Source organism: Quercus lobata, chromosome 3 (genome assembly GCF_001633185.2).
Source record: "Quercus lobata isolate SW786 chromosome 3, ValleyOak3.0 Primary Assembly, whole genome shotgun sequence".
Lineage (NCBI taxonomy): Eukaryota > Viridiplantae > Streptophyta > Magnoliopsida > Fagales > Fagaceae > Quercus > Quercus lobata.
Window position 1 is genome coordinate 39036798 of NC_044906.1, and position 27807 is coordinate 39064604.

Sequence of the window (27807 nt, forward strand, 5' to 3'; positions counted from 1 at the left end):
TAACTTAAAAGTATTCAACTATATAGATCAACACTAACCCGACATGTTTATTAAATAGGTCAAGATTTCTCAACTCTAATACAATCCCTTTATTAAACAGGTCAATCGTGTTGACTTGTTTATTAGATTTTATCAAAATGAAAAAAAAAAAAATTATTATGTAAAAACAAGCACATAAATATTTTTAATATAAAATTCAGAACTAATGAATAACTACTGTACGGCACCAAGATCCCAGGCCCATACAGACCTTGGGCCTAGTCCCATACTGGCCTTGGGCGCAGGCCCAGTAGAAAGGTCCAGTTATCCTGCGCCATCCTTGAAGCTTCCTAAATACACAGACAAGTGTAGGGCATTAAGTTCCAAGAGGTGATCGGTTAAACGTTCCCGGTCAAGTATATGAATCGTTCCCAGGAAAATGTGGTATGCACGGGAGACTGAGTTGCCGAACATAATCATTCCAGATGAAATCAAGTTTCAAGATCATAAATGCAGCACTGCCCTCTCACCTAAACATCCACTTAAATCAAATAATATTGGACTTTCAGTAGCACAAACGGTGGCTGTAATCATAATCTCCCCATTAACCTTGGCTATAAATAGAAGAAAGTTGGGAGAAGAAGGGGTTCAGAAAATTTGGGAGAAAATAGTCTAGTGAGTGAATATCAACTGGGCGTTGCTTTGAGTCTCTCTGCCGAGAACGACCCATAGTAGGAAATCCTCAAGCCCACTACAAATAAATTGTGAGCCCAAGTGATCTAAGGCCCAGAAGTCTTATACTTGGTTCCTACAACTACATTATAAATAATCATCTAAAACTAAAGCATATCTTAATATTACAAATAATTAATCACAATATGTCAAAGAAAATAAACCACAACAACTAATAAGTTTATAAACTTAAGGTTTGAAGGGTACATTAGTAAAATGTTATTTAATTAAACAGCTCAAACGGGCCAAACGGGTTCCATATGTTGAACACTAACTCAATCTGTTTATTAAACGGGTTAGTCGTGTCAACCCGAATATGACACGAACCTATTAATTTTCAACTTATAACTTGTTAATTTCGTGTCGTGTCATGTCGGGTTTATGAGTCATGTTTAATTTTGCCATCCCTACAAAATATACAATACGGTCAAAAAAGAAAACAAAATCTAGATTATAACAACGGAGTAAATATTGATATTTTGCGTAAAGAATTACTCAGAAACTTCAATGATGCAAGTGTTCGATTTCCTTGAAAATGAAATATTACTAACGGTCCTTTCTACCAAAAAAAACAAGAAAAGAATACTGTTAACGGTCATAACAGTCAAGGAAATTTTGATATGACATGGGAAAAGCTGATTTGGAAATTTTATTAGCTGACGTAGTGTTTTTATAAACTGAAAACATAATTTTAGTTATAAAAATAGTGGGTTAATTGGAAAATGAGTGTGAGTTAAAGAAGTTTAGGACCCGTTTGGTATATATGTTTAAACACATGTTTTCAGTTTTTAAACAACATTATACGTATTTTCACACATTTTTTTTACCCACACGTATTTCCAAAAAAACTAAAAACTGTTATTTAAACACATGTGCCAAACAGGTACTTAAAGCTTGTACTGTGTATCTAAGAATTAGACCCTTTTAGATATATACTACTATCAATTTTTTTAATACCTTCTCTCATTTTCCCGTGTATGTTAAAATACTTAGTATTCTTTAAAAAAAAATTCAATTAAATTCATTACTAGGTAAATTTGTAAATTTATTTAATAAAATTAATAGCAAATTTAGTATTTTTGTAAGATTGGCTCCACTAAATTAAAAGGAAGTGTCAAAGTTATAGGGAAAATGTTAACAAGTACTTACCAAAAGACACCAAACAGTACTTATAAAACTAAAAAAAAAAAAAAAAAAGAGATGAAGCTCTAAAAAAGACAAAATTTTCAAAAAAGTTGTTATTAACTGTAGCCAGCCCAACTAAGTCCTTTGGCTGGTTCAATCTGATAATGGTGGTTTATAATTTTACGGGCTACTGTAGAGTTGGTACATAGTACATACCAGTTGAATTAATGGAGAAAGAAGGAATAGTTGTGGCTATTACGAGAAGCAAGGAACCAATGAAGGATAAGTAGAGCATAAGATACGAAGACACATATATACCTACCTGGGTTAATATGTTTGAAGGATATGTATACCACATATATAGGGAGAAAAACATAAATAAATAAAAACAATAAATTATTGGAACTAGAATAGTTTCCTTGAAGAATATATATATATATATATATATATATATTTAACTAGCAGAAAAAAGTGACTCATGCTATTTAAGAAACCAGCATGCATGACATGAAAATATGTCAATTTTTTGGGGGCATTTTACTTTGGGAATCAAACAAATATATGTATCATTAACTCCAATTGGCATAACACCCGTTCTAAGAGTATGGATAACACTTTGAACTACTTGAGGCCCAACCACATCCCAATACTTTTGGAAAAATATTGGGGACATATCGTCCGGTCCCGGAGATTTTGTTGGATGCATTTGCATAAGGGCTTGCCAAACTTCTTCTTCCTTAAATTCTTTTAAAAGGTCGTCATTCATGGCCTCCGTTACCCTCCTGCCTACTGCCCCCAGACTCGCACCAAACTTAGTGGGGAAAGTCGTACTATAAATCTCCTTGAAATACTCTAGAATTATATCTTCAACTTCCTCATTGTTCTCTCTCCACCTCCCCTCAGAATCAATTATTCCTTCAATTCTATTCTTCCTCTGTCTATTGTTCGCTGTTGCATGAAAGAACCTTGTGTTCCTATCACCGTATTTGATCCACAGCACCCTGGACCTCTGATTCCACATTATCTCCTCCCTCAACATAACTTCATTAATTTCCTTTTTCAGCTTTTGAACTTCCTCCGCCGACTCGTGAAGTAAATTCAGCTCTTCCAATTGGTATCCAAAGTTCTTGCTAATAGGTTGAAGAGGGTACTTCTGGATGTTGTGGACGAAGCTCAAAGTGCTTTTGTTCCTGGTAGGCAAATCACGGATAACGTTCTTGTTGCATTCGAGGTTATGCATTGCATTAATCAAAGGAGGAAGGGGAAAGAAGGGTTAATGGCAATTAAACTCGATATGAGCAAGGCGTACGATCGGGTTGAATGGGGGTATTTGGAGGCGATGATGCGAAGAATGGGTTTTAGGGAACGATGGATATCCTTAATGATGATGTGCGTGACCACTGTTTCTTTCTCGGTTTTAATTAATGGGGAGCCAAGGGGAAGGATTGTCCCTACTAGAGGACTTAGGCAGGAGATCCTATTTCTCCTTACCTTTTTCTTCTATGTGCAGAGGGCCTCTCGGCCATGTTGCAAAGAAATGGGAGTGGGGAGGCCGTGAGTGGGGTTCAAATATGTAGAAGGGCGCCAAGGATCTCTCATCTCCTTTTTGCGGATGATTGTATAGTCTTTGGTAAGGCGTCGATGGAAGAGGGTTTAAAAGTCACTAAAATCCTTGAAGACTATGAAAGAGAGTCCGGGCAAAAGCTAAATAAGGAGAAGACTTCCCTCTTTTTCTGTAAGAACACGGCGGTGGAGGTTAAAGAAGTGGTAAAGGAGCTGTTTGGGGCTGAGATAATCCACCAACACGAAAGATACTTAGGGCTGCCTCCACTGGTAGGTAAGGGCAAGAGGAAAGCTTTTAATCGTATAAAGGATCTAGTGGGGCGGAAAATAGCAAGCTGGAAGGGAAGGCTACTGTCCAATGCAGGCCGGGAAATCTTGATAAAGGCAGTGGCTCAAGCTACCCCGACGTATACGATGAATTGTTTTATGCTACCCGACTCCCTTTGCAGCGAGCTAAACTCCCTGGTTCGCAACTTTTGGTGGGGCCAAAGGGATAAAGAAAAAAAGCTTGCTTGGATTACTTGGGGGAAAATGTGCAAGCCAAAAGCTGATGGGGGGATGGGTTTCAAAGATTTGAAGGCTTTTAATCTGGCTTTGTTGGCGAAACAAGGGTGGCGGCTCTCCCAAAACCCGTGCTCCCTTGCTCACAGAGTTCTAAAAGCTAGGTACTTCCCAGGTAACAATTTTATGGAGGCACAACTTGGCAATATGCCGTCATACACGTGGAGGAGTTTATTGGCAGCAAGGGAGATCATTGAGAGGGGTATGCGGTGGAGCATAGGAAATGGGCAGAAGGTGCGGATTTGGGCTGATAGATGGCTGCCAACTCCTCACTCTTTCAAGGTGATTAGCCCTAAACCACAAGGTTTTGATGGGGAAATGGTGGAGTCTCTAATTAATCAGCACGAGGGGGGCTGGGATAAAAATCTGGTGAGGAGTGTCTTTATTCCCCACGAAGCGGAAACTATCTTAAGTATTCCAATAAGCCTTTCTCTACCTGAGGATGCGGTGACTTGGGCTTGGACTCCAAATGGGAGGTTCACAGTAAGTAGCGCCTATAAGGTGGCGTGCAACTGGTTGTGTGAAAGAAGAAGCAAAGTGGAATTCTGTGGGGTGTCGGATCCAGGAAAGGGCAGGCAGTTTTGGAAGTTCCTTTGGCAGCTGTACTGTCCTAGTAAGGTAAAGCACTTCTTATGGAGGGCGTGTAAGAATATCCTCCCTACGAACTATTGTCTAAAGCTTAGGAAAATTCCCATTGAGGAGGCGTGTGGGGTATGTGGAATGGTAGAGTCATCTGGGCATGCTTTATGGGATTGTGAGGCGGCGGGGGCTGTGTGGAGAGAGTCAAAGTTGATGCTGCCTAAGCTCAGAAATGCTCACCGTGACTTTATGGAGGTTGTGTGGAAGCTTTGGGAAGGGAGAAGGGAGTTAGATTGGGAGTGCTTTGCGACTACGGCTTGGTGTATTTGGAAGAATAGAAACTCTTTAAAATTTGAAGGGCGGGGCAAGGCAGTAAAGGTGATTGTCAAGGAGGTTGAGTTGCTGGTGGAGGAATTTAGATCAGGGAATACAAGGGAAAAGCTTCCAGTGGTGGTGAGAACTCAAGCTTGGAGGCCGCCTAGGGAGGGGTGGTATAAAGCTAATGTGGATGGGGCGGTGTTTAAGGAGATTAACAGCTGTGGAATTGGAGTTGTGATTAGAAATGATCAAGGCCAAATTATGGGGGCTATGAGTAAGAGGCTGAATCTTCCTTTAGGAGCTGTGGAAGTTGAAGCGAAAGCTTTTGAAGAGGGCTTAATGCTAGCAGGAGACCTTGGTTTGAAGCAAATAATCCTGGAAGGAGATGCTCAGACTGTCACTAACGCTTTGCTGGGTAAGTGCTTGCCGCCATCCTCAATTCAAAGGCTTATTGCTGGTGCTAGTTGTTGGAAGCAATGGGTTTAGGTGTGGAGAGCAAGCCATGTCCGTAGAGCTGGAAATTGGGCTGCTCATGTAATGGCTCAAAATGCCAAATTTATTTCTGATTGTGTAGTGTGGGTAGAAGATACCCCACCAATGATTCAATGCCAAGTGCATAGAGATGTTCTTTTGATGAACCAGGGTTCAATTTAATGAAAGCTATTTGTGTTGATTATCAAAAAAAAAAAAAAAAATGTCAATTGGTGTCTTACCATTATAAGCTCAAATCGTATCGTATTTACGTATATAAAAGGAAAAAATATATATGCCATGTATAACTAGTCATGTCATTTTGATTAAAAGGGGAAAAGGTAATAGAAATGCGAAGTTTATTATAACAATTTCACAGTATATTTTAAATTGTATGTTGTTATGAGCGATTATGGATTAGACGAAAAAAAAAATTTAAGTTGTAGATTCAAATTAGAACCAATAACAACTTATTACTTATAATTTGTTGTGAAAATGTTGTAAAAATATTGTGTTGGTAACACTTTTGAAAAGGCAAAGACCATGCATATTGCAAGTAAATTAATATAAGTCTTCAGTTGAAATGAAGGGTAGGAAAGATACGAGAAATAAGGTTTTCCTTTTGGCATAATGAAACTTAATATATTTGATTTGGAAAGTAAATTAAACTCAACATAAGTGTCACATACGTATCTATTAATACACCACTCAATTTAAAGGTTAGAATGCCTAAAATCGTATTAAATAAACTATAAAGATGAAGTAAGTTCTGTTTTATTCGTATTCTGTTGCCAAGTTGAAGTTTTTCATCTTTGGAAAGTTGAATTTTGAGTGGGATTGGCTGTAATTTGGGGAGAAATTTTAAATTCACAAGATAGTGAGACACTACCTTTACATATGCTTGATTGTGCATGGAACTAGTTGATAAAATTGATAGGGACAATAAAATGTTCAAGTGGCCAGGTAGATTATCAATAAGTCCAACAACATCAATAAAGATAGTCCCCCCCGACCCCCGTGCCCAAAAAAAGAAAAAAAAGAAGGATATGAATGGATCGAGTTTTGACAAATGTTGTTGTGGAAATTTAGAATATGAAAAGTATACTTATCCTGTTGTCCTAGAAGTTGAAGGTAAAGAAAATTAGTGCCTAAATAAAAGTTGTGGGTGGTTTGTAGGCAGAAAAGTAGGACGCGGAACATAAAGTAAGGTTGGTTGAAAACCATAATTATCCTTTACTCATCTCATAGTCCTTGCGTGTGTATGCATATATTTATTAAAAAAAAACACATATAACCAATTAACCTTAGTAAATTTGTGTATGTAATCTAATGAATTATTAATAAATGTATTTTTTTTCTTTAAAAAATGTGTATTATAGCTCATAATTGAGTATTTATTAATTCTTAATTTGTGCCCTTAAGACACTTATAACAGTATACATTAAAGTTAGGTTATATCCCATGTTCACACACGAGGCATATCCAAGCTACATTCATACAAATGGAAGCCTATCTTTATGTTGCTAAAGTTGCAGTTCATTTTTCCCCCATAAAAGCATGTTCCGTTGATTTTTGATAAGTTTTATGAAATTAATCAGCTTTCTTTGGGGTTGAATTATTTGAGAAAGTGAAGTCAATCAAGTTTAGTCGACATTTTTCCTTAATCATGACTAAAACAACTTCACTCCTTATTCAATAACCAGGCCCTAGGGACACCCCAAGCTAGCTACAAATTCTCTCCTTAGATCTTGAACTAAGAACACTCACAACTCTCATTACTTACTCAGCTATCGTACTTGCTATATTCAAACCTTCTCAACAACTTAAGACTAAGGGTGTGTTTTGATACTACTTATTTTGTTGAAAACTAAAAACATTGTAGCAAAATAATTTTTAAATATGTGAATGGTACCATGGGACTCATTTTTAATGAAAATTTTGGTGAAAAAAGAGGTTTGTGAGTCCCGTAAACAGTGCACAGATCCACTGAAAACACACCCCAACCACAAAATGCGCATCTAAAAAAAAAAAAAAAATGCAGACGCAAGACGCTGCCTTTTCATCAATAACCAAACGGGTACTAAGAGTAACAAAATATTAAGGACTTGGTGTGAATTTCCATTACTTTTCCTTATATTTTTTTCCCATTATTTCAGTATGTTCAGTGCAGTTCTAAGACAATTTATGATATGGAACTGATTTTTAGTATCGACCAGTGGTTGAGAACTCATTGAACCAAGACCAAACAGATGTTTTTAAACTACAAACTTCATTAATACAGATTACAGAGGTTTGAAAGCATAGTATATATGAAACCATAGATTAATAGATATCTTTAATCTTCCCCTTCATCCTTTCTTTTCCTTGCTTTTGTTAACATATCTCCCAACAAGCAATCAGCAAAAGAAGTTTCTAATATAATACATATCCCCCAAAGCCTCCTCCTACTGTTTTTTGCAGTGAAACTTCTCTAGATGATAGAGTAGAGCTGTTTGGTTGTCCCCCACTTGTGCAAAACTCTGCCAGAAATGTCATAGAATGCAGAATCAACACCAGCTTGAGTAATTTGCACTGACATGAAACCTTGTCCATCGTAATAGAACTTCATTTCCGTTGGATTCCACCAATCTATATCATCCTTCCATGCCTTTGACCCACCACCACTCGTTAAAAATTGAAGTGCACTGCATCAAAAAATATGGTTCAATTTTATGATTTTCTCCATTTCAAAAATTAAAGTTTCGGATTTTTATTATTATTCATATTTACCTGTCAGGACTACTTATGTGTTCCAAGCAATGGTCGTGTCCATTTATGTAAAAGTCAACATTGTTTGCCTGAAGATTTAAAAATTAAAACAGTATTGAGTAGAAGCATTCATTTATTTCGAAAATAATTTACATGGGACTTATATATTTTTTAGATCATTTGGTAAACGTTTTGAATTACCTGAAGGATTGGAAGAAGTTGAGCCACAAGCTCTACCGTGTTGCCATGATTCCCAGCACTTCTGATTGTATGGTGACCCACCACGATCTTCCACTTTGCTGTAGACTCTTTCAATGCCAAATCCAATTCCTAAAATGGATGATTCATTATAAATTTAGATTCTTACATTATAAACAAATGGTAGTGCGTAGATAAATTTTGGTTTTTCAACTTTGTGGTTTTTGTTTTTTGGTGTTATAATGTGACAACATTATTTAAATTTGGGAAATCGATTTCAAGATTTTTAGGAATATCTTTTTATAGATAGGATTGTATTTTAATTCAATAGTGTTCGTTTTATAATGATTGTTTTTTATCATCAGGTCAAGATATTAATTGATTTTTGGTGTAATCTGAAAAACTTTACCAATCAACCAGAACCCACAAAATTTTTAGGAGTTGATTATGAATTTTTAAGAAAACTTATTTATTTTTTGAGAAAGTTTAATTCTTTGGCTAATTTTGTTCTTCATTTCGTATTGATCCCATCCCCTCTATTCCAAGTCCTTTTTCTCACTAAATTTCTCATTATTTAGTAAGGGGGAAAGAAAAAAAAATTAAAAAATTAAAAAAAAAGAAAAAAAGAAAAGAAAAAAAGAAGAAGCTTATTTATGTGTTGAGAAATATTTTTTTTATTTTATTTAATTTTTTGAAATTTTATTTTTTATAACATATGAGCATATAATTAAATGATTTACCTTTAGGAGATTTGAAAGGTATTTTTCTCGAGGTAATACGCCTCTCCAGTCATAGACATCATCCTTTGGGTTCGTGAAGTACTTATCCGAAAAAGGAGTTGTATCTACGAAGAAAAATTCTACAATTTCTGCCAAAAATAGAAAATAAATTCAAATTATATAAAAATCTACTGAATTTTCTAAAATTTTAAATAGTTATATCTTCAAAAGTTGCTTTTAAAAAAGAAAAGGAAAAGTTGAAAAGTGGAGTTGTATTACCTGCATCCACGATAAAAGATCTCAAGCAAAGCCATCTGCTGTCAAATTTCCCGAGGATAGGACTGAGTTGTGCCAAAACGTCCCCCCTATAGTCATGATTGCCCAAAACTGCAACATAATAATAAAGAGAAGTCAAAAAATGTATCACTTTTTATTTTACTTTTTTATTATAATGTTATTAATATTACTTGTATTTTTTTCCTGAAAAGTTACATTTTATACTTCAAAAAAAAGACATAATATTTTAAACTTTTTAGTATAGTAACATAGTAAATTAAATTTAAAAATAACAAATTAAATCATAAGATTTTCAAAATTTTTTAATTGAAACATATAGTTTCAAAAATAACAAATTAAATCATGAGATATTAAAAAATAATGAATTAAAGCTCGTACCATTTATTTTGTTCAATAGGTCTAAAGTTATAATATTTTTTATAACTATTGAGTTGACAAGTTATAAATATCAAATAATAAAATAATATTAATAATGAGTTCAAATGAGAATAAATAATAACTTGTCAATCCATTAATTATAAAATTTGTTTTTTTTTTTTATTTTTTTTTATGAAAAACTAAATTCCTTTTTGAGACCAGAAAAACTAATTTGTTTCTATTGAAAGTAGATGATTTAATTTGTTATTCCTAAAACTACATAGTTTAATTTGTTACACACCATATTCTCAAAAAAAGAAAAAATTGTTACACACCAAAATTATAGGGTGTAAAATATAATATTTGCACTATATTTAAATAGATTATTGTTTTGAGAATTATACCAGTGTACCACTGCCTTTGCAAGCTAGGTGCTGTATAGACATTGGAAAATGACTCATCAAATGCTGGATCATCAACTCCCGTCAGTCCATCATCATAAAAATTATCTCCAGTGGATATCACAAAATCAATGTCCAACTTGTCTCCAATTATTCCCATCTGGATATTATTCAACAAAATCACATATAATTAATTTAGACAAGAACAAAATAAAAAATAAAAAAGATTCTTATTTAATATTTTCTAACTTAAAGCAATGAAATTACAATATAATTGTCTTAATGGGATTGAGTTACAGATAAGATATAAAATGTTGTGAATATTTGAATAGAAGACAATCCAATAGAAAGAAAACATTGGTGTTTATTTATATATCTATGATTTACCTAGCTAGCTTGATAAATAAACAAAAGCAATTGTGTAAAGTTTGAAACGAGCAAGGAAAACCCATGTCGATATTTCAATGGGCGGTGACCTTTCTAGTGGCCCCTGTTACCAGGAGTTTAATTTAAATAATCGAGTTAGGCTCAGTTTCATACATATGCTTGTTGTCAGAAATTGATAGGTCTTATAATTTTGGCCTTTCCACCCATATTATTTATTTTTTATTTTTTAACTTGATAAAGAGGAGGGGATAAAGTTTATATATTATAACCATCGTCTGAATGAGTACTTTCACACTTAACAATAAAAATTACAAAAATGTAAAAACCTCTGAAAAAGTTAAAAGTAGTAATAATAATAATTAATAAATAAATAAATAAAAGAAGGGCCCCGAGGGCACTGTTTGATGGAAGTTTCATATTAATAAGGTGATCTGGAAACAGGAAACCAAGACTTGAATAAGTTTGTCTTATAGTAATTATGTAGGTAAGGTGAACTTTTTACATGCTTCTCTGGCTCCATAAGGTACAACGAACATGACTTGGACTGAGAGAGCATAAGGAATCTATGTGGAATTATTCCAATACATAGCTACCAAAAAAAAAAAAAGATAAGAGGGGAATAATGATAAAAAAAAAAAAGAAAAAAAAAAAAAGATTCTGATGTTGATGTCATGAGCTATCATGGTGTTCGAAATCCAGAAGGTTAAGAACTAGTAGATGATGAGAAATTTGCTTCCACAACACACTGGTTAAGGTTCCATTGTTAAGCAATTGAGATTGGTTAACTGGCGTATCTCACTTAATATGTGTTATTTATAAGCGTTAGGTGGAGGATGAGGTTTTGGTTTTAACTTTTAAGACTCGAATGCAATGTAACTTGGTAAAATAAAAATAAAAACAAAAATAAAAACTAGTCCAGTAAGGTATGTGCCATTTTCCTGGTCATCATGGTTTAAATTTGCATAAACTTACGATGATTATAATTCTATATCATAATAAAGAGTATTTTAGTTCGACTAGTTAGAACAAGTAATCAACATTTTTTTTTTCCTTTTTAAGTACAACAAATAAGCAAAATAAATAATTGAAACAACAGCATCATGGAGAAAAAAGAAAAAGAAAAAGTTAGAATTAATGTTGATGGAGGTATATCAAGATAAACGTAAAGTAGGAAAAGAAAACTATAAATGTAAGGTAGAAAATATAGTGACCTGATGAGCAACTTGAGATTGGTTATAACCTCCTCTTCTTCCCCAGTCTCCGACCACCAAAAAGCTAAGAGATCCATCAGCTTTTGTTGGTTGTACAAACCGCTGAAACTCAGCTAGGGAGAGAACCAAACACAAGCTCAGTATAGCAGTGAATGTAACACACAAAAGCATAGGTTTAGTGGAAAAGGCAGCCATGGTTTTTGGGGTAGAAACTGAGATAAAAAGGAGGAAGCTTTATGCTTATGGGAATTACAGAGAGGCAAGCAAGCTTTTTATATGGGATAGTGGGGGTCGGGATGGGGGGTGGCAATAATAAAGCAACTAACTAGGGATGAATTATCAGGGGATGGTGTCAATAACAAGGCTCATAATATCATCCTAAGAGTTTACTATAAGCCCGTAACTCCCTAAAGTTGGAGCCTATATGCGTGGGTTTGGAAGAGAATTATTGTGTGTTTGCGTTTTTAGTTTGGTCTTATGGTACTATTCACGACTTAGCCAAAAACTTAGCGAAAACGCAAATAAGCAATACGGTTCACAACCCACGGCAGTATTAATCATTAAAAATTATTTTGCTATAATATTTTTAATAATAAGTTTTCAATTTTCAGTAAAATAAGCGATATTTAAATAGACCCTATATATGCATTACATTTATGACTATTCATCCACAAATGGACAATAAACTGTGGGGTCCACTAGATTATCCTTGGACCCACAAAAATTCTACACCATGATACCAATCTTTGGAAACTGCCGTTTGTGCATGGTAACTTTTTCTTTTTCTTTATGGCAAGGACAAGAGTTTGTGAATAATATTAGATTGCATTTGTTTTAGCATAGTTTTTTTTTTTTTTTTTTTGATGGAAAATATTTTCATTTTAAAAAATTTTAAGGAAAAATTCATTGTTTCCAATAGTTGGTTTGGTTCATATGAAAATTTAAAGAAAAATTCCTATTTTTCCCTTTGTTTCCCACAAAATGCTATCCTCTAACATAACTGAATTTAACACAAGTTAACATACCAGTTCATTAACATAGTATAATCTCAAAATATCACAAGCAAAATGCCATAAAAAACTGAAAGAAATTAGTTTTGAAATTAAAAATTACGAAAGAAACTGAAAGATATTAATTTTGAATTTAAAAATAGAGAGAGAGAGCAACAACAACTATGGTTGTGGGGAAGAAGCAACAACACCTATGGCGAGGATTAGAGCACCAGCATCAGCTGTGCTATCCCATATATCATTTTGACACACTAAAACTTACTTTATTTATTTTACCACATCATTTTACAATGCACCATACAATGATAATTTTCACCTCTAATACAAATATATATATATATATATATATAATGGAAAAGTAATTTTTATTTATTTATTTAATGATATCACGTAAAAGGGGCATGAGAGTAAATTTTATACAAAACACATTTTCTATCATCTCATTTTTCTTCTCAGTCAAACAAATGAGTTTTCTACCCCTTCCATTTTCCACCCTCCCTACCAAACACCATGAGAAAAAACTAAAATTTTTTCTATCCTTCCACTTTTCTTTTCCATCTCCCAAACCAAACGGATCCTAAAGGATTCACATTTGATAAGTTTGAATTTGAAATTTGAATTAGAAAGTCTATTAAAAATGGACGAGATAACTAATGACTCAATTAATGTGAGAATCCTTCCTATGAGACTTTAAAATTTGATTTTTTTTTTTTTTTTTTTACAAGATAGAATTTTTACTTTAGTCTAATCTAAGTATATATGTGTGTGAAACTCCCTCCTGGAGACTTAAATCCTGACCCTTGTCCCTTACACCCCACAAGTGACCATCGCATCAAGGTGTACGGTGGTAGATTTGAATTTGAAATAGGTTGGCTATGAAAGGGCATTAATGGTTACTTGATTGATGAGATGCTTTCTGAAAGGTAAGAGCATAGTATTAATGAAAGCTAAAAGTACATATATTCTCAATGTACAAACTAATTTGGGAAGATATTTAAGATTTAATGTAGATATTAATCTAATCAAGAACATCCTGAATAAAAATTAATCATTAAATTTCAATCTCTTTTGGATGATCATATGCTTAATGTTTGGATGATTCATTTTACGCACTACTCCCTTTTTCTTTTTTTTCTCCGTCTTAGTTAGATTTTAGGGTTAGGGTGCGAGAATGTGTATATGGCCTATTTAGTAAAGTCCATTTAAGTTTAACTCTGCAATACAAATAAGGGCCAACTAGAGCTGGGTGGTCTTGAATGCCAAACGACCCTAACCTCTTCTTGAGATTTCCCCCTATTTTCATACTAAAAGTTCTTTGGCAATGATTATTTTTGCCAACTTATTTTACTATTTAGCTTTTTTTTGCTACTATTCATAGGTCTCACTGCACTTTTTGATATTATTCATGAGTCTTATTATACTATTTTAGCTAACTTTTACCTTTATCTACAGTACTTTTAGCAAAAAAATTTCAATTTCAACAAAATAAACAGATTCCAAACCGACACTTAGTCTGGTGTGTAGATCTTCTTCATGGATTTGTAATGGTTCATGGATCTATAATTAGGTAGTGATTCCTTTCATGCCTCTGTTTAGAGATATTTGCGTACTCTCTATACATCATCAATAATGAGCTCAAACTGTAGAAATGGAAATTAAGCGAACCGTGCATCCTAGCTACATGACAGGGATAACTGTAAGGCACAAAAGGGGATGCGGTCCACGCCAATTGTTGGTGGCTAATCCCTTGGTGTGTTTTTTCATTGGCAGTAGCCATTATTTTTTCACATCATACACAAATCACTATGTTCATTTATACTTCTACATTTTTATTGTTGTGATTTATTGCATTGATTTAACTGACCATGAATTGAAATTATAATTTCCATAATTGATAAATTAATCATCGTGGCTAAATTTTTCTAAAATTGTCAATGAGTCTAAACAATAACTCAAAAATTTCCAAAATTTAAGACTCAATCTTACCAAATTAAAAATGAGTGATGTAATAGTTCTTAAAGTTATATACATTATAACTTGAATGAATTGTGCTTTCTTGTGATGGTGACTATAAAATTCCTTTTGTTTTTTTTAATGTTTTTTTTTATGGAGTGGTATAGTTAAATTTGTCTCAACTAAAATAAAAAAGCAAAATAAGATGGATTTAAAGTGAAAGGAACCTATATAAATCTGCCCATGTATAACAAAAGATGGGAGAAACTTGCCGGTGGATAGGTGTCACATAGGAGCTACAAAGACAATACAAACACCTAAGGATCATGAATTCTCATTTTCAACCCATATCCATAATGGATATGCCAACCGGATTTGAATATTCTTGCCTATCAAAAAAACAGTGCCTCAGTGCAAGCACGCTAAGAATAACGCTAGGTTTTGTTGGTGGTAAACGTAAAATATGAAAATATGATGTAAATATGTAATACAATAATTTGAATGGAAAATAAAGTTATTTATATAAGCATAGATGTGAAGTTCAAATTTTTGTGAAAGGAGCACAGTTAGAATAAACTTCTTCTTTTATTTATATTTTTATTTATTTAAGAGACTCATATAGGATGACCTTAAACATGATTCATGAGTTGTTAAATTTGTCACATAATCTAATCATTTTACATACAAAAAGTGATGAAACATTACTGCAAATGATAGGAAACATGTATCACAGAAACTTATTATATTAATAGATTTTCTATTAAAACTATTAATATATGTAATTCGGCCACTTTTTTAAAAAAAAATTCTGGCTTCCAGCCTTCCACGTTGCTTCCAATCAGGGCGGAGGCACAATCTTAAGGGCATGGGCCTCCCAAAACTTTTGAAATTCCTAGCTAATATTATATAAAATAAGGTGGCCCCTACAAACATAGTGATTGCCACCCCCCAAAAATTTCACATACCCCAATCCACCGATAGAATTTATGTTTTTACCTTTGAAATCCCACAATGACTGGCTTTGTATTCAATGACTTTGAAATCCCACAAGTTGACCACGTCCAAACAAAACAATGATTTTTTCAAAAATCTAATACATCCCTAGCGCGCCTTTTATTTATATATATTTTTATTTCTAAGAATACAAAATTGTTGTACTATTTATTTATTTATTGCATTTTTAGTCTTGAAGTTGAATCTCTCTCTCTCTTGTTAATTTTTTTCACAAATTTAATCTTTTGGGAAATTTACAATTTATCCATTTGTGGTGTAGTCAAATTTAAGTTGCTTACATGTTATTTGAAATTTGACACTTTATCTACATGAGATTAGTTCAGTTAGATTTCTATAACCCACTTCTATTAAAAACAGAACTAAACATATAATTTTGCTTCACTTTTATGTCTTTTTTTTTCAAAAACACAAAAAACATAAAAATACAAGATCAAATAAAATCAAAAACTATCCTTAGGAACACTTGCATCATGGAATTTCAAATCACAGGTAGACAACTTAATTTTCAGCCAAACTATAGGTGAATAAGTTGTAATTTACCCATAATATTTTTCTCCAAGTTATATATATTTTTCTCCTGTTACATCATCAATTTGTTTTTATTAGTTGATTTTTGCTTTTAGGTTCTGAGTAGTTGTGCCAACATTGATTAGTTTCTAATATAAATTTGGGTTGCCATAGTGATAAGGTAGTCTATTTCTTTTTCTTTTTTCTTTTTTTTGGTATGAAAATAAAATTGTTAAGAAGTTCCATGTGAAAATGATAATTGATAAATTTTATTTTATGTAAGATTTTTTACGGGAGTTGCTAAATGTTTTTTTTTTACATGTTTATAACATATTAGACAATCTTTGCATAATAATTTGAGTTTAGAAATATTATAATATGTTAAATTTATTTGTTTTATATACAATATACAATATTACTAATGTATAAACACATAGTTCGGCTCCCAAAGTTTAAAATCCTAATCACGCCCCTGGTTCAAATTCCATTTTAAGTAGTGAATATGTACACAATCCAGCTAAAAAGCAAGAGCTATGATGCGACTGTTTGTAGATCAACATTTACATGGCTGAGTAAAGCTGTTTAAACACCTCCCATTTGTGCAGTTCCTTGCCGAAGACATCATAGAACACAACCACAGCTTCTGCCTTAGTCAGTTGCACAGACATGAAGCCTTGACCATCATAAAAGAATTTAACGTCATCACTGTTAAGTCTCTTGACATTGACATCACCCCTCCATGCCTTCGATCCTGCTCCACTTGTTAAAAATTGGATAGGACTGCATTTTAATCCCATATATATGTTTTCATTAGCATAAATCTGATCACCCAGATGGCTTATTTTGAAAAGAAGTTCTGCACAGAAGGGTTCTCTATATATTTTACCTGTCAGGAGTACTAATGCGTTCCAAGCAATGGTCGTGACCATTTATGTATAGCTCAACATTATTAGCCTGCGTATTGAGCATAGCAGATGTGAAGGAATGAGATAAAGCATTGTGACATTCAAATCATAATATAGGTATATGTATATATACTTAGCCCTTTGCAAACAGGGTTTATATTATTTGAGTAATACTAATGACACAAAATTTATCACAATCTTTTTCATTATTGTTGACGTGGTAAGTTGAGATTAAAACAGTATTATTTTTACATGGATTTATTACTGTCACTATTCTTATTAAAACTAATCACAACATGTTATCTTGACCGTTATTAAAAAAATATTATGCCTCTAGACTTATTGATTTTGTTTGAAAGATGGTGATATTGCCTTAAGTATTGGGAGAAGGTACTTTATGAGCTCCGGTGTATCGCCATGATGCCCGATACTTCTGATTGCATGGTGACCAACCGCAATCTTCCGCTTTGCGGTTGACTTCCTTAATGCTGATTCCAAATCCTTGGTAACAAAAATTTATGACCATTAAATCATGGTATATATGATCAAGGTTCTCTTAACAGAATAATTATTCAGACTGTATTATTTACTAGCTTCTTATTCTAGATAGATACCTTAAGAAGATTAGTAATGTAAGTCCTTCTTGGTGATACACCTCGCCAATCATACTTATGGTATGTCTCTTTGTAGTAATCGTTTACAAATGGAGTGGTATCCACGAAGAAGAATTCCGCAATTTCTAATGAATCAAGGTAGAAGCAAAATGAGAAAAGTGTTTTGGTATGGCAGTATTATATTACAATAAGACCAAGGACATAACATTTTTCATAGTGATTGACATAGTTTATTGTAATTGGTACATAATAAAAGTATTATTAGTGTTGGACTAGGTGAAATTAAGTGGCATTACTCTAATCACAACAAGCCCATTTCAACTGTTGAGAAAAAATTGCAGAAACTATTAACTTCCAACCTTTGCACATATATAAATACGTGTATGTTTGTTGACATATTGACATACCTGTGTTAAGGATAAAAGATCTTTGGCAAAGCCATCGGCTGTCAATCTTCTGCAAGACAGGGCTTAACTGTGCTTCTACATTGCCCCTATAGTCATGATTTCCGAGAACTGCACAAAAATCTGGCATTTGAGAGAGAGAGAGAGAGAGAGATCCTTATTTGTAGAGGGGATTACTAGCTAGTACTTACCACTATACCACTGTTTCTGAAGACTCTTGGCAGTATAAATTTTAGAAAAGGACTCCTCAAATGCAGGATCATTGACACCCTCTAATCCATCGTCATAGAAATTGTCTCCAGTGGATATGACAAAGTCAATGTCTAATTTCTCTCCGATCCTTCCCATCTACAATACATTGCGTAACTTAAAGAGTGTGTTTAGAGAAAAACCATTTTAAAAAGAAAAGATAATACTACTAATAAAGCAAAAGTGGCATCACTGGTATGGTAAGTTTTTTTTTTTTTGCGTGATACTTGTTACACACAAGTTGTTATACACACCTCATTTTTAACTGAAATTGTAACTTAAAAGTCAAGATTTCTAAGTTTAAAATTATGATAGTTTTAATTAAAAAATGTGGTATGTGCAAAACTGTGTGACAATTTGTGTATTATAAACACAACCCAAATTTTACCCCTATTATATAGGGTCTTACAACTAATTAGCAATTAATTTCCCATATCACCTTATGTTTTTATGGCATGATAATGTAATTAACGGTTATATGTATATATTTCCTTAAAAAATGAGTAAAAAAGAGTAAAATGGCATTGTACAAAATGCTTTTTTTTTTTCATACAATAAGATAGGCATGCCTTCCAGTATATAAATAGGTCCTCTTCATTACATTAATAAAGGAACAATAACAATTATACAGCGGATCATAAAAAAAAAATTATACAATATTTAGAACACTGGTTGTTCACATGTAATGAGGTTACAAATTTGCATCACTTTCCTATGTATGTCATTTTAATTATTGGACATCTTTTAGAGTGACAAATTTTCTAATTTTTCCATATTGTTTGACACTAATTCCTTATAAATGCATATAAAGTTACAAACTCAAAGGAATGGAGGAGGGTTCATGACCCTTCTTGTAATTTACCCTTGAAATCTAATGGACCAAATTCCCTGTCTTTCTTATATGTTCCTCGTTTAATTACCGTACTTATGGAATTTCTTGTGGAGCTTTCAGGAAGTTTGATCATGAAACTACCTTCTCTTCCATTAAGAAAGGTGAAATGAAAATTTGGAGCTTCTAAACACTTCTATTTTATTCATTTTGATATCTGACTGAGTCATTCATTATAATTTTTATTACTGCCTTTATGCTAGGGAGCATAGACACTTTAAAACCTTAGGTGTGTCCAAATCCGACACTTGTTGTATTCGAAAAAGAAAAAGAAAATTAAAAAGTTTTTTTATTTTTTTATTTGAGATATGTTTTTAAAAGTTTTTATAATTATTATTTATTTTGAAAACTTACCAATAAAATATGCATATAAATAAATAAAATACACCTAAATATTTATTAATTAATTGTTGTATTTTATCACGTTATGCCTTAACTTTTTTTAAATTTTGTGATTTTTTAAGGATTTCAAGCTACATATAGTATTAACAAACTATCAATTAAGACAAATATACAAAATCGTTGTTTCTTAATACATTAAGGTGCAATAATCTATCAACAAAGGTAAAAGACATAAAATACCATTGGTTTTTATTTTGTTTTTTAATAAAAAATTTTATGTTTTGGATTGAAGATTTACATGAATTTGGGCTGGACTGAGCTGAGTTGGGTTGATGATTTTGGAGGGGATGGGGCCAAGCTACGTAAGGTGCCTAAATATAAATATTTTTTAAGCTTAAAATGTACTTACTATTTTTTTTTTCCATTAAGACTAGGGGCCCGACCCCTTTGGGCCCGTTGCATCTTAGGCTCTATGCATACATGAACATGCATGAGAGAGAGAGAGAGAGAGAGGTAATTGGAAGCAAAATAATGAAGAAGAATAAAGGTTTTTTGACCTGAAGAGCAACTTCAGATTGGTTGTAAAACCCTCTTCTGCCCCAGTCTCCAACCACCAAAAAGCTTAGTCGCCCATCGGCTTTTGCCGGGTGTTCAAACCTTTGAAGATCTGCAAAACTGGGTAGCACCAAAGAAATGCATAACATAGCAGCTGTCAAATGAAGGCACTGAGCTTTGGTGGCCATGGTTACAACCATGGCATTTCTAGGGAGAAGGGGTTAAGAGACAATCAAACAAAGGTTTCAAATGGCGGAGAGAGAGAGAGAGAAGAAGAAGAAGAAGAAAACAGTACTTAAAAACTAAAGGAAACAACTCAGAAAAAGAAAAAGAAAAATTGTATTGTAAATTGTAATCAATGAGGCCTTGTATGATTGTATTTATACATCCTAGTCTTGCAATGCTATTATCACCAAAATTAAGGGATCACTTTTTGTCACCTTGGGAATATACTAACTGGTACTCCACGTTTCAAGGGACTCAAACTATGTTTAGGTAGCAAAGAGTGGATAATCTATGAGATAGAAACTGGAATATTCTTCTTCATGTAATTGCTGCCTCCCATCTCATGCATCTCTATTATACTCACAATTTCTTGGGTTAACGACTTAACGTAGAGCTAAATTTGACAGACCAACTTAATTATATATATCTCAATGAATGATATAAATAGTTTTTTTAACAAGTGTTTGTTCAATTTCAAGCCAAAGTTTTAGAAGGCCAATGATGGTTAAATATCATTTAAAGAGGCAACGGATGGAAAAACAGGGAAAGATTGAAAAATATTATTAAAAAAAAAAAATCAGATGTAAATTAATTTTGCTTTCTTCGTTTTTCCACATTTGGCTTAAAATTGGGATTGCTTAACCATTGCATGTTAAAAATTAAACCTAAGGCAAGTAAGCTTGAAAATGGCTTGTTCAATTGGTGAACAAGTATTAGCTTTTAATGAATCAAGCTCGCCCACTAGCTGCTTAGTTTGATTAACAGAATTATAATTTATAAGTACTTTCCATTATCCTTGATATATTTATCCTATTTGTGCTAAGGATTATTGAAACTTTGGTACTCTTTAATTTGCAGCTCTGCATTCCCACGCTATCCTCACAAAGGATTTCTCATATTTGAGACGTTCAGGCAATATATTTTCATCACAAATCAAACTTCTACACATTACAGCTGTCATATGAATGCCCTAAAAAACAAATACAATCCAATCCAACACAAAACTGTAGAAAACGGCTGAGCTAACATCAGCATCAGAACAAATGCAACATTCAAGATGTTTTGCTTCTCATGCCATGTTTTCTGATATATTTACAACCATAAAGCAGACATTTCACACGACAGAAAACGAACACCATAGATTTGGATCATTCTTGACAATGACTGACTTGACTTCCAGGTTCACAAACTGCCAAACAAATTGTACTTAAGAAATGGATAGTTCATACTTCATGTCCTACTTCACACAAACCTGAGAGTGATATCTAGTCTAATGGCTGGGGCCTAAAAGAGAAAGAAGAAAGGCCCTGTAATGGCCTGATGTCTCTGAGTGAACAGCATCATTCAAAGTTTTTCCATATTTCTTCTGGTACTCTGCCTTTATATACTGCATGTCGATCTCAGCCCTTGTTACAACTATCCTTATAAGTGTAGTGTCATTTGTTCCAAAACCCTTCATTGCATTGTGTAAAACCTACAAATTTGTATGAATGTTTACGTTTCTATTTGAAGTAAACTAAGTCACAACTGACACATGAAATTTAGAGTTACAAACTGCCAAAATTTATTCCAGATTCCATCACATCAAAAAAGAATATAAAAATGGAATTCAACAAATCAAATAATTTTCATTATTTGCAGAATGAGCATAATTTAATTTATATTCAGGGTGTAGTTCCAGCCAACCCCAAACAATTTGGGATAAGGTTTTGTTGTTCTTGTGGTTATGTTCAGTGTGTCCAATGAAATCTCGGAGCAAAAATATGTGGAATTAGAAGAAAAGGAAATGCATCCAACTCTTCTTTTCCATCAAACTTAAGGAAATTGTGGGTCAAAACATTTGTCCAGAAAAATGTTAAATTGATACCTTTGCGAAGTACTTTCCTGGATTGTGAGCACATTGTAAGATAGTCAGAAGGGCAAACTCAAAGTTCCCAGAGGTTTCCTTTTTTACTGCCTGCAATAAGTCAAGTATGCATGAGCAGGGAAGCAAAGATTTTGTAGGGAAGATGGCTCAACACTGCACCATAGACATACCTTTTTTAACGAGTTTCCATAAAAATTATGGTAAGCAGAATCAACTGCAACCAATTGTGCCCTGCTTCTTCCACTGAAAATGTGTATGAAAGTGTTCTCATCAGTTCCCAATTTCTTCTCCCCGGCTTTGAAGAGAGCTTTTGCATCCTTCTCCACCATCAATTTATCAACTTCCAGGCCTTCATGGCGTGGTGTACTTAGATATGCAAGCAGTAACTATACAAAAATGATATAAATCATGACACTGATTATTTAAATGCTTAAAAAAATCCAGAAGAGGATATCAATTTGGATTTGTATTTGGGAGAGCAGGGGAGGGGCTCTGCTGCTGGTGGCTGAAGTAAATTTACTATGAATGGGCAAAACTACTCAACAAAGGCCCATATTGCCTGCACTAGAACATCTTTGAACCTGAGTCACCATCATAGTGGAAGAACTTTGTGAGGTGATAAAAGGTGGTCAATAAGCAGTGAGACTCCTCCAACATTGGGTCAGTGGCAATATGACCCATCATGGTTTCAATTTAAATTAACTCACTGAACTAAGAAAAATTAACCCCACACTGATAAAGGTGGCAAAAAGAAAAAGTCATTAAATCGACAAAAATTAGACATGAGGTGAATGGTAGAAGCAATTTTACCATTTTTCGTAGATTGAAAGCGTGAGAGATCAATTTGCAATCAACTTAAAGTTGTAGGGTTCTCATTGCATTTTACCCTTCAAAAAATGAAACTTTATTTCTGATTTGTTCAACTGTTTTTTTTCCTTTTTACACAAACTTTGTGGACATTCCTAGGACTTTAAATGCATTGTTGTTACATCTAAGTTCTAACATATCAACAAAAATGAAAGAAATATAGTTCCAAAGCACTTCCCTTCCTACATACTTCATGTTACCATAGATTTTCATTACATCCTTACTGAGAATATATCCAAGGGTCATTCTACTGTACACACTTTTTCTTTTTTGTGTGTATTATACTACATAATCTTAATTGTTGATCCACTATTATAAAATACATATTAAATTATGTAACATCCTATATGGTACATATAGAAATTAGAATTCTCCTTTACAAGAATTTATTAGAGGTTGGTGCCTTCATTCATATTTTCATTCTTCCAAGAAAGAGTGACTTTATGCCGTCAATTCATTCCATAACCAATGCATCCTTTTCCCAAATTTTACATGAATAGGTAGTAGAATGACAAACACTCCCATATATTGTCCATATGTCTATTTTTTTCTTTAATGGTTTATACTCTTTAATAATCCTCATCTCTCAAACACATTGTCAAAAAACTATGACCATACATCAGCAATCTACAGGAGCTGATTCTCCATCACAAAAGGCTCTGTCACTTTTTTTTGGATAGTCAAAAATAATTTATTTAAAAGAGACTACTTCATGAAAAAAGACACAAAATAGCCTAAATAAAGAATTACAATCAAAAAAATATCTACATATGAAATCTTGAACAGAAGTACTATCTGTAGACCTGAAGCAAATGACCACTCATAAAGAGAACTAATGAAAGATTCTAGCAATTGAGTTGACATGCATTCCACATCTTCAAAAGTACGTTGATTTATTTCCCACCATATGGTCCGTAGCACACATAAAGGAACAAGGTTCCAAATAGCTGACAAACGATTAGGTCCCCCAATCCGTCACCCACATAATAAATCAAGAACCTTCTCCGGTACTACCCACTGAATCCCAAACATCCTAAAAACATAACACCATAAGTCAAAAGCCATACTGCAATGTATCAAAAGGTGGTCCATAGTCTCCCACTGCATCGACACATACAACACAAACTCATACTTAACATCAGTAGAAGAAATAATTTAGAGGACTTGATAATATCTCAAGCGCTCAAGAGCAAGTGCATGAGTTCAATTCTTATGAGTGACAACTACATGCAGAAATTCTCAAGATCAATATCCATTATCCAAATCTCCCTATCTGGAGTACAACCTGTATAGGACTCTAATTTGGCAGAACCAACACTACATAATGCCTTGTTTTATTAAGCAGCCCTCCTCTGGATGAACTGGCACGATATAATTTGGAAATAGTGAATATTTTTGCACCCATCACACACAAATATCAGAAAAGAATTTTCACCCATCACATATGTAAATTAATAATACAACTAATTTAAACATAAAACTTTCTATCAACATGCTATTTTCATTAAAAGTTTTGAACAATGCCTCTAAGGAGATTGTAATGTTATATATCTGGGTAATAGAGAACTTAGAAGATACTAATATCAACAAGGTAAAAGTACGAAGACCAATTTAAACTACATAACTATTGAGCTAGAGACTAGAAAGTTAAGCAACTTAATAACAACATAAGCACTGAAGCACACACATGCAGAGAGAGAGAGAGAGAAAGAGAGTGGATGACCTTTTTGTGATCTCCAGAAGCTTGATATTCAATGTCATGCTCAAGGTAAGTACCAAATCTTGAAAAATAAATTTGTTTAAATTGTTGAATTTGGGACGGAGTACGGGAACATATTACTTCAGTAGCAGCTTTAAGATCAACAATATCACCACTTAATGCCTGCCTTACTATCGTAGCATCCCGTGTTGCTGGATCATGCACCCAGAGTAAAACTGCTTTCTGACATAAACCAATAAAACAAAAATATCTAAATGAGCACCCAAAACAAGAGCAGGAGTTTGTTAGTGGAATAACACTTGCACAATTCACAAGAGAGAGAGATCCACCTATTACTACTGCATGGTAAAATAATAGACAAAAGTAGAAAAGATAAGGATTACGACTTTTCAGAAGAGGTGGGAATGAAACCACAAAAAATCTTTCACATACCTTGACATTGTTACTTAGCTCTGAAGACAAGCGTTTGTTAAGGTCTTCAGAATACATGGCTCTATATTCTTGTTGAATAAGAGCACGCTGGGTTGCATCTCGATGGGCAAGAATATTGATAATTGCTTCAGTATCACAGCCAAATCCTGTAAATGAAGATAGATAAATAAATTAATTGAAACAATAAATATATAACTAAACAAAGAGCATAACTTTCAGAACCCAATTTCATATAGATTGTATTTCTCGCTAACTGTTATGAAAGTATCAGACTTAAAATGAAATAAGATTATCTATAAATGGAACACCAATGTACATGAGAAGGGAAGGTTAATTAATGGATTGATGCTTAGTGTTATAAATTTCGTTCCAAGCCGGTCTTATTAAGCCCGGAAAAAGGAGGGTTGCGATAGGTTGACGGCCATCATAAAATTTAGTCACTCCATTATGCTTCATTGTCGAAGGAGTAAAGTTGACAAACGAGCAAGATGAAAACATTTTGAAGTATCTATTTCAACCCACCACACATAATTGCCAAAAGCCTTGTAGTTAAATTGGCAGTTAACAGCATGTTGTTATTTCTCAAAAAAAAAAAAAAAAAAAAAAACCCACCACACATAATTAAGGCCATCCTTTCGTTTCAATTCATTGATAAAATAGCATATTGCCATAATCATAACATAACAGAAATCGACAAATAGTAAGAATACACTTGCTTTTCAAATAGGACAATGAACTGGCAAGGTAAAAATGATACAAATAAAATACATATGATTGTCAAGGACCCAAGTTTCAGGCAAAGCTTCGGTCCAATGCTCCAGTGTACTAGACCGGACACAATGCAGATACATGGCCAATTTTGAACACATTTTCAACATTATAAACAAGTGCTGGCTCTATGCCCTAATTGGAATATATTTTTTGAGCAAAAGTTAGAACTAATTGGAATATATTAACCCCTTATTTGTGGAAATATTGTATACATGAACTCATAATCCAATCAAATAATGAAAGCAATCAGAAGCAACTGTGTTTCTTGTAAATCTTTTATGTGTTGTTTCCTACTTCTGCCAAGCATTTTACACTAATCAATTTGATACCCTCAGAAGTCATTTTCCTCTCCAAAGTTCCAGTTTTGAGTCACAGACCAAACCAAAAAACTAGGGCACCTTTTGGTAAGGATATTTAAACAATGAAAACTATTATTTATACACCACAACACCTATTTTCACAATTTTTTACTCCATAAAACTTAAATAACGTTATTAGAAATTTCAAACCGTCTGGGCCTTTTGAATCTTCTTCTAAATGGGCTTTTTTTTTCCACCTCATTTTCACTCCCCGTAAATTTATTTATTTATTATTATTATTTTTTAAGTTCTCATCTAAACAGGAAAATATTTGTGAAAAAGGAAAAGAAAAGAAAAAAGGTCATCCTTATGAAATTATTGAAGAAAGAAAAGAGAACCCAAAAAAGGAGTTTGGGTATGCTTGCTTGGTACCCAAAAAAAATTTAAAAAAAAAAAAAAAAAAAAAAAGTTACCTTTGAAAGCACGGTAGAGGTGCATAGCATCATCACGAGGCGAAGTTAGCACCGGAGGTATAGTCACCGTAGACATTCTTCTTCTCTGTTCTCTCAAAAATATCGAGATTCCTTTAGCACCGGCGGTGGTCTTCTTTGCCAATATATGCACAACTGACAAGTCAACAACCTTGTACCAAGTCAAGATAAGAAGTCGTTTTGTATCTATTGTTTATTTTATTTTTAAACGGTAATAAAGCATAAAATTATTTATTTATTCTCTAGATTTTATCTACGGTTTTTTTTTTTTCAAATTTCATTTTTTAGTCATTTTTTTAAATTACTAGTGTGGGCAACACGTGTTGTATCTATTGTTTATTTTATTTTTAAACGGTAAAGCATAAAATTATTTATTTATTTTTTAGATTTTATCTACGGTTTTTTTCAAATTTCATTTTTTAGTCACTTTTTAAAATTACTAGTGCCTTGCACACGCAGCCCTTTAGTGAGAAAATTAATATAGATTTTTTTTTTTGAAGATGTATGAAATCATATACTTAAATTTAAAATAGTTATTTGAATATTTATTTAGTATTTACTATGACAAATTCTTAGAACCTATTGACTAAGAGTACATTTAGTATACTAAATGAAGATTATAATAGAAATTGTAATTTTTATTACTAGGAATAAAATGTAATGTAATGTAATAACTAAATATATTCATTAATTTGGTTGTGAGTTATAACATTAGAATGAAACTTAAGATTTATTTTAGGAAATATCTTACACATACAATTATATCTCCTTAAAATTTATTATTTTTTAAATTTAAGAGAGATATGTGTTATTTTTTATTATTTATTATTTTTATAATTGTTAGATGTATATGGAAAGTTTTTTTATTTGGAAATATATTAAGTTTTGAAATTATTACATTTACTAAAGAATAGCTAATACAACCTTTTAAAGAGGAATAATTATTTTTTATTTTGAAGAATAGCTATTCATAAGGAATAACTATTACTTATAATAAAAACATAAGCAAACTAAAGAATAACTAAATCATTGGAATAACTATTATAT

General features: G+C 33.0%; 3 protein-coding genes across 3 annotated transcripts; all 3 read right to left on the bottom strand.

Moving 5' to 3' along the window:
- Nucleotides 1-7566: 7566 nt before the first annotated feature.
- Nucleotides 7567-11981, bottom strand: LOC115978835 (purple acid phosphatase 3-like). The gene is made up of 7 exons (XM_031100711.1): nucleotides 11647-11981; nucleotides 10052-10208; nucleotides 9273-9380; nucleotides 9015-9142; nucleotides 8278-8406; nucleotides 8098-8165; nucleotides 7567-8012 (listed from the first exon to the last, which is right to left on the bottom strand). Exons 1-7 carry the CDS (start codon nucleotides 11839-11841, stop codon nucleotides 7799-7801), a joined length of 999 nt encoding a protein of 332 aa, XP_030956571.1. The 5' UTR covers nucleotides 11842-11981; the 3' UTR covers nucleotides 7567-7798.
- A 4585-nt stretch (nucleotides 11982-16566) lies between these two features.
- LOC115981679 (purple acid phosphatase 17-like) lies at nucleotides 16567-20414 on the bottom strand. The gene is made up of 7 exons (XM_031103979.1): nucleotides 20091-20414; nucleotides 18245-18401; nucleotides 18057-18164; nucleotides 17650-17774; nucleotides 17408-17536; nucleotides 17017-17084; nucleotides 16567-16910 (listed from the first exon to the last, which is right to left on the bottom strand). The coding sequence occupies exons 1-7, from the start codon at nucleotides 20286-20288 to the stop codon at nucleotides 16691-16693; spliced, it is 1005 nt and encodes a 334-aa protein (XP_030959839.1). The 5' UTR covers nucleotides 20289-20414; the 3' UTR covers nucleotides 16567-16690.
- An 806-nt stretch (nucleotides 20415-21220) lies between these two features.
- On the bottom strand, nucleotides 21221-26962 carry LOC115981680 (annexin D5). Its single transcript, XM_031103980.1, has 6 exons — nucleotides 26743-26962; nucleotides 25200-25345; nucleotides 24771-24989; nucleotides 22351-22566; nucleotides 22181-22270; nucleotides 21221-21787 (listed from the first exon to the last, which is right to left on the bottom strand). Exons 1-6 carry the CDS (start codon nucleotides 26816-26818, stop codon nucleotides 21584-21586), a joined length of 951 nt encoding a protein of 316 aa, XP_030959840.1. The 5' UTR covers nucleotides 26819-26962; the 3' UTR covers nucleotides 21221-21583.
- Nucleotides 26963-27807: the final 845 nt, after the last annotated feature.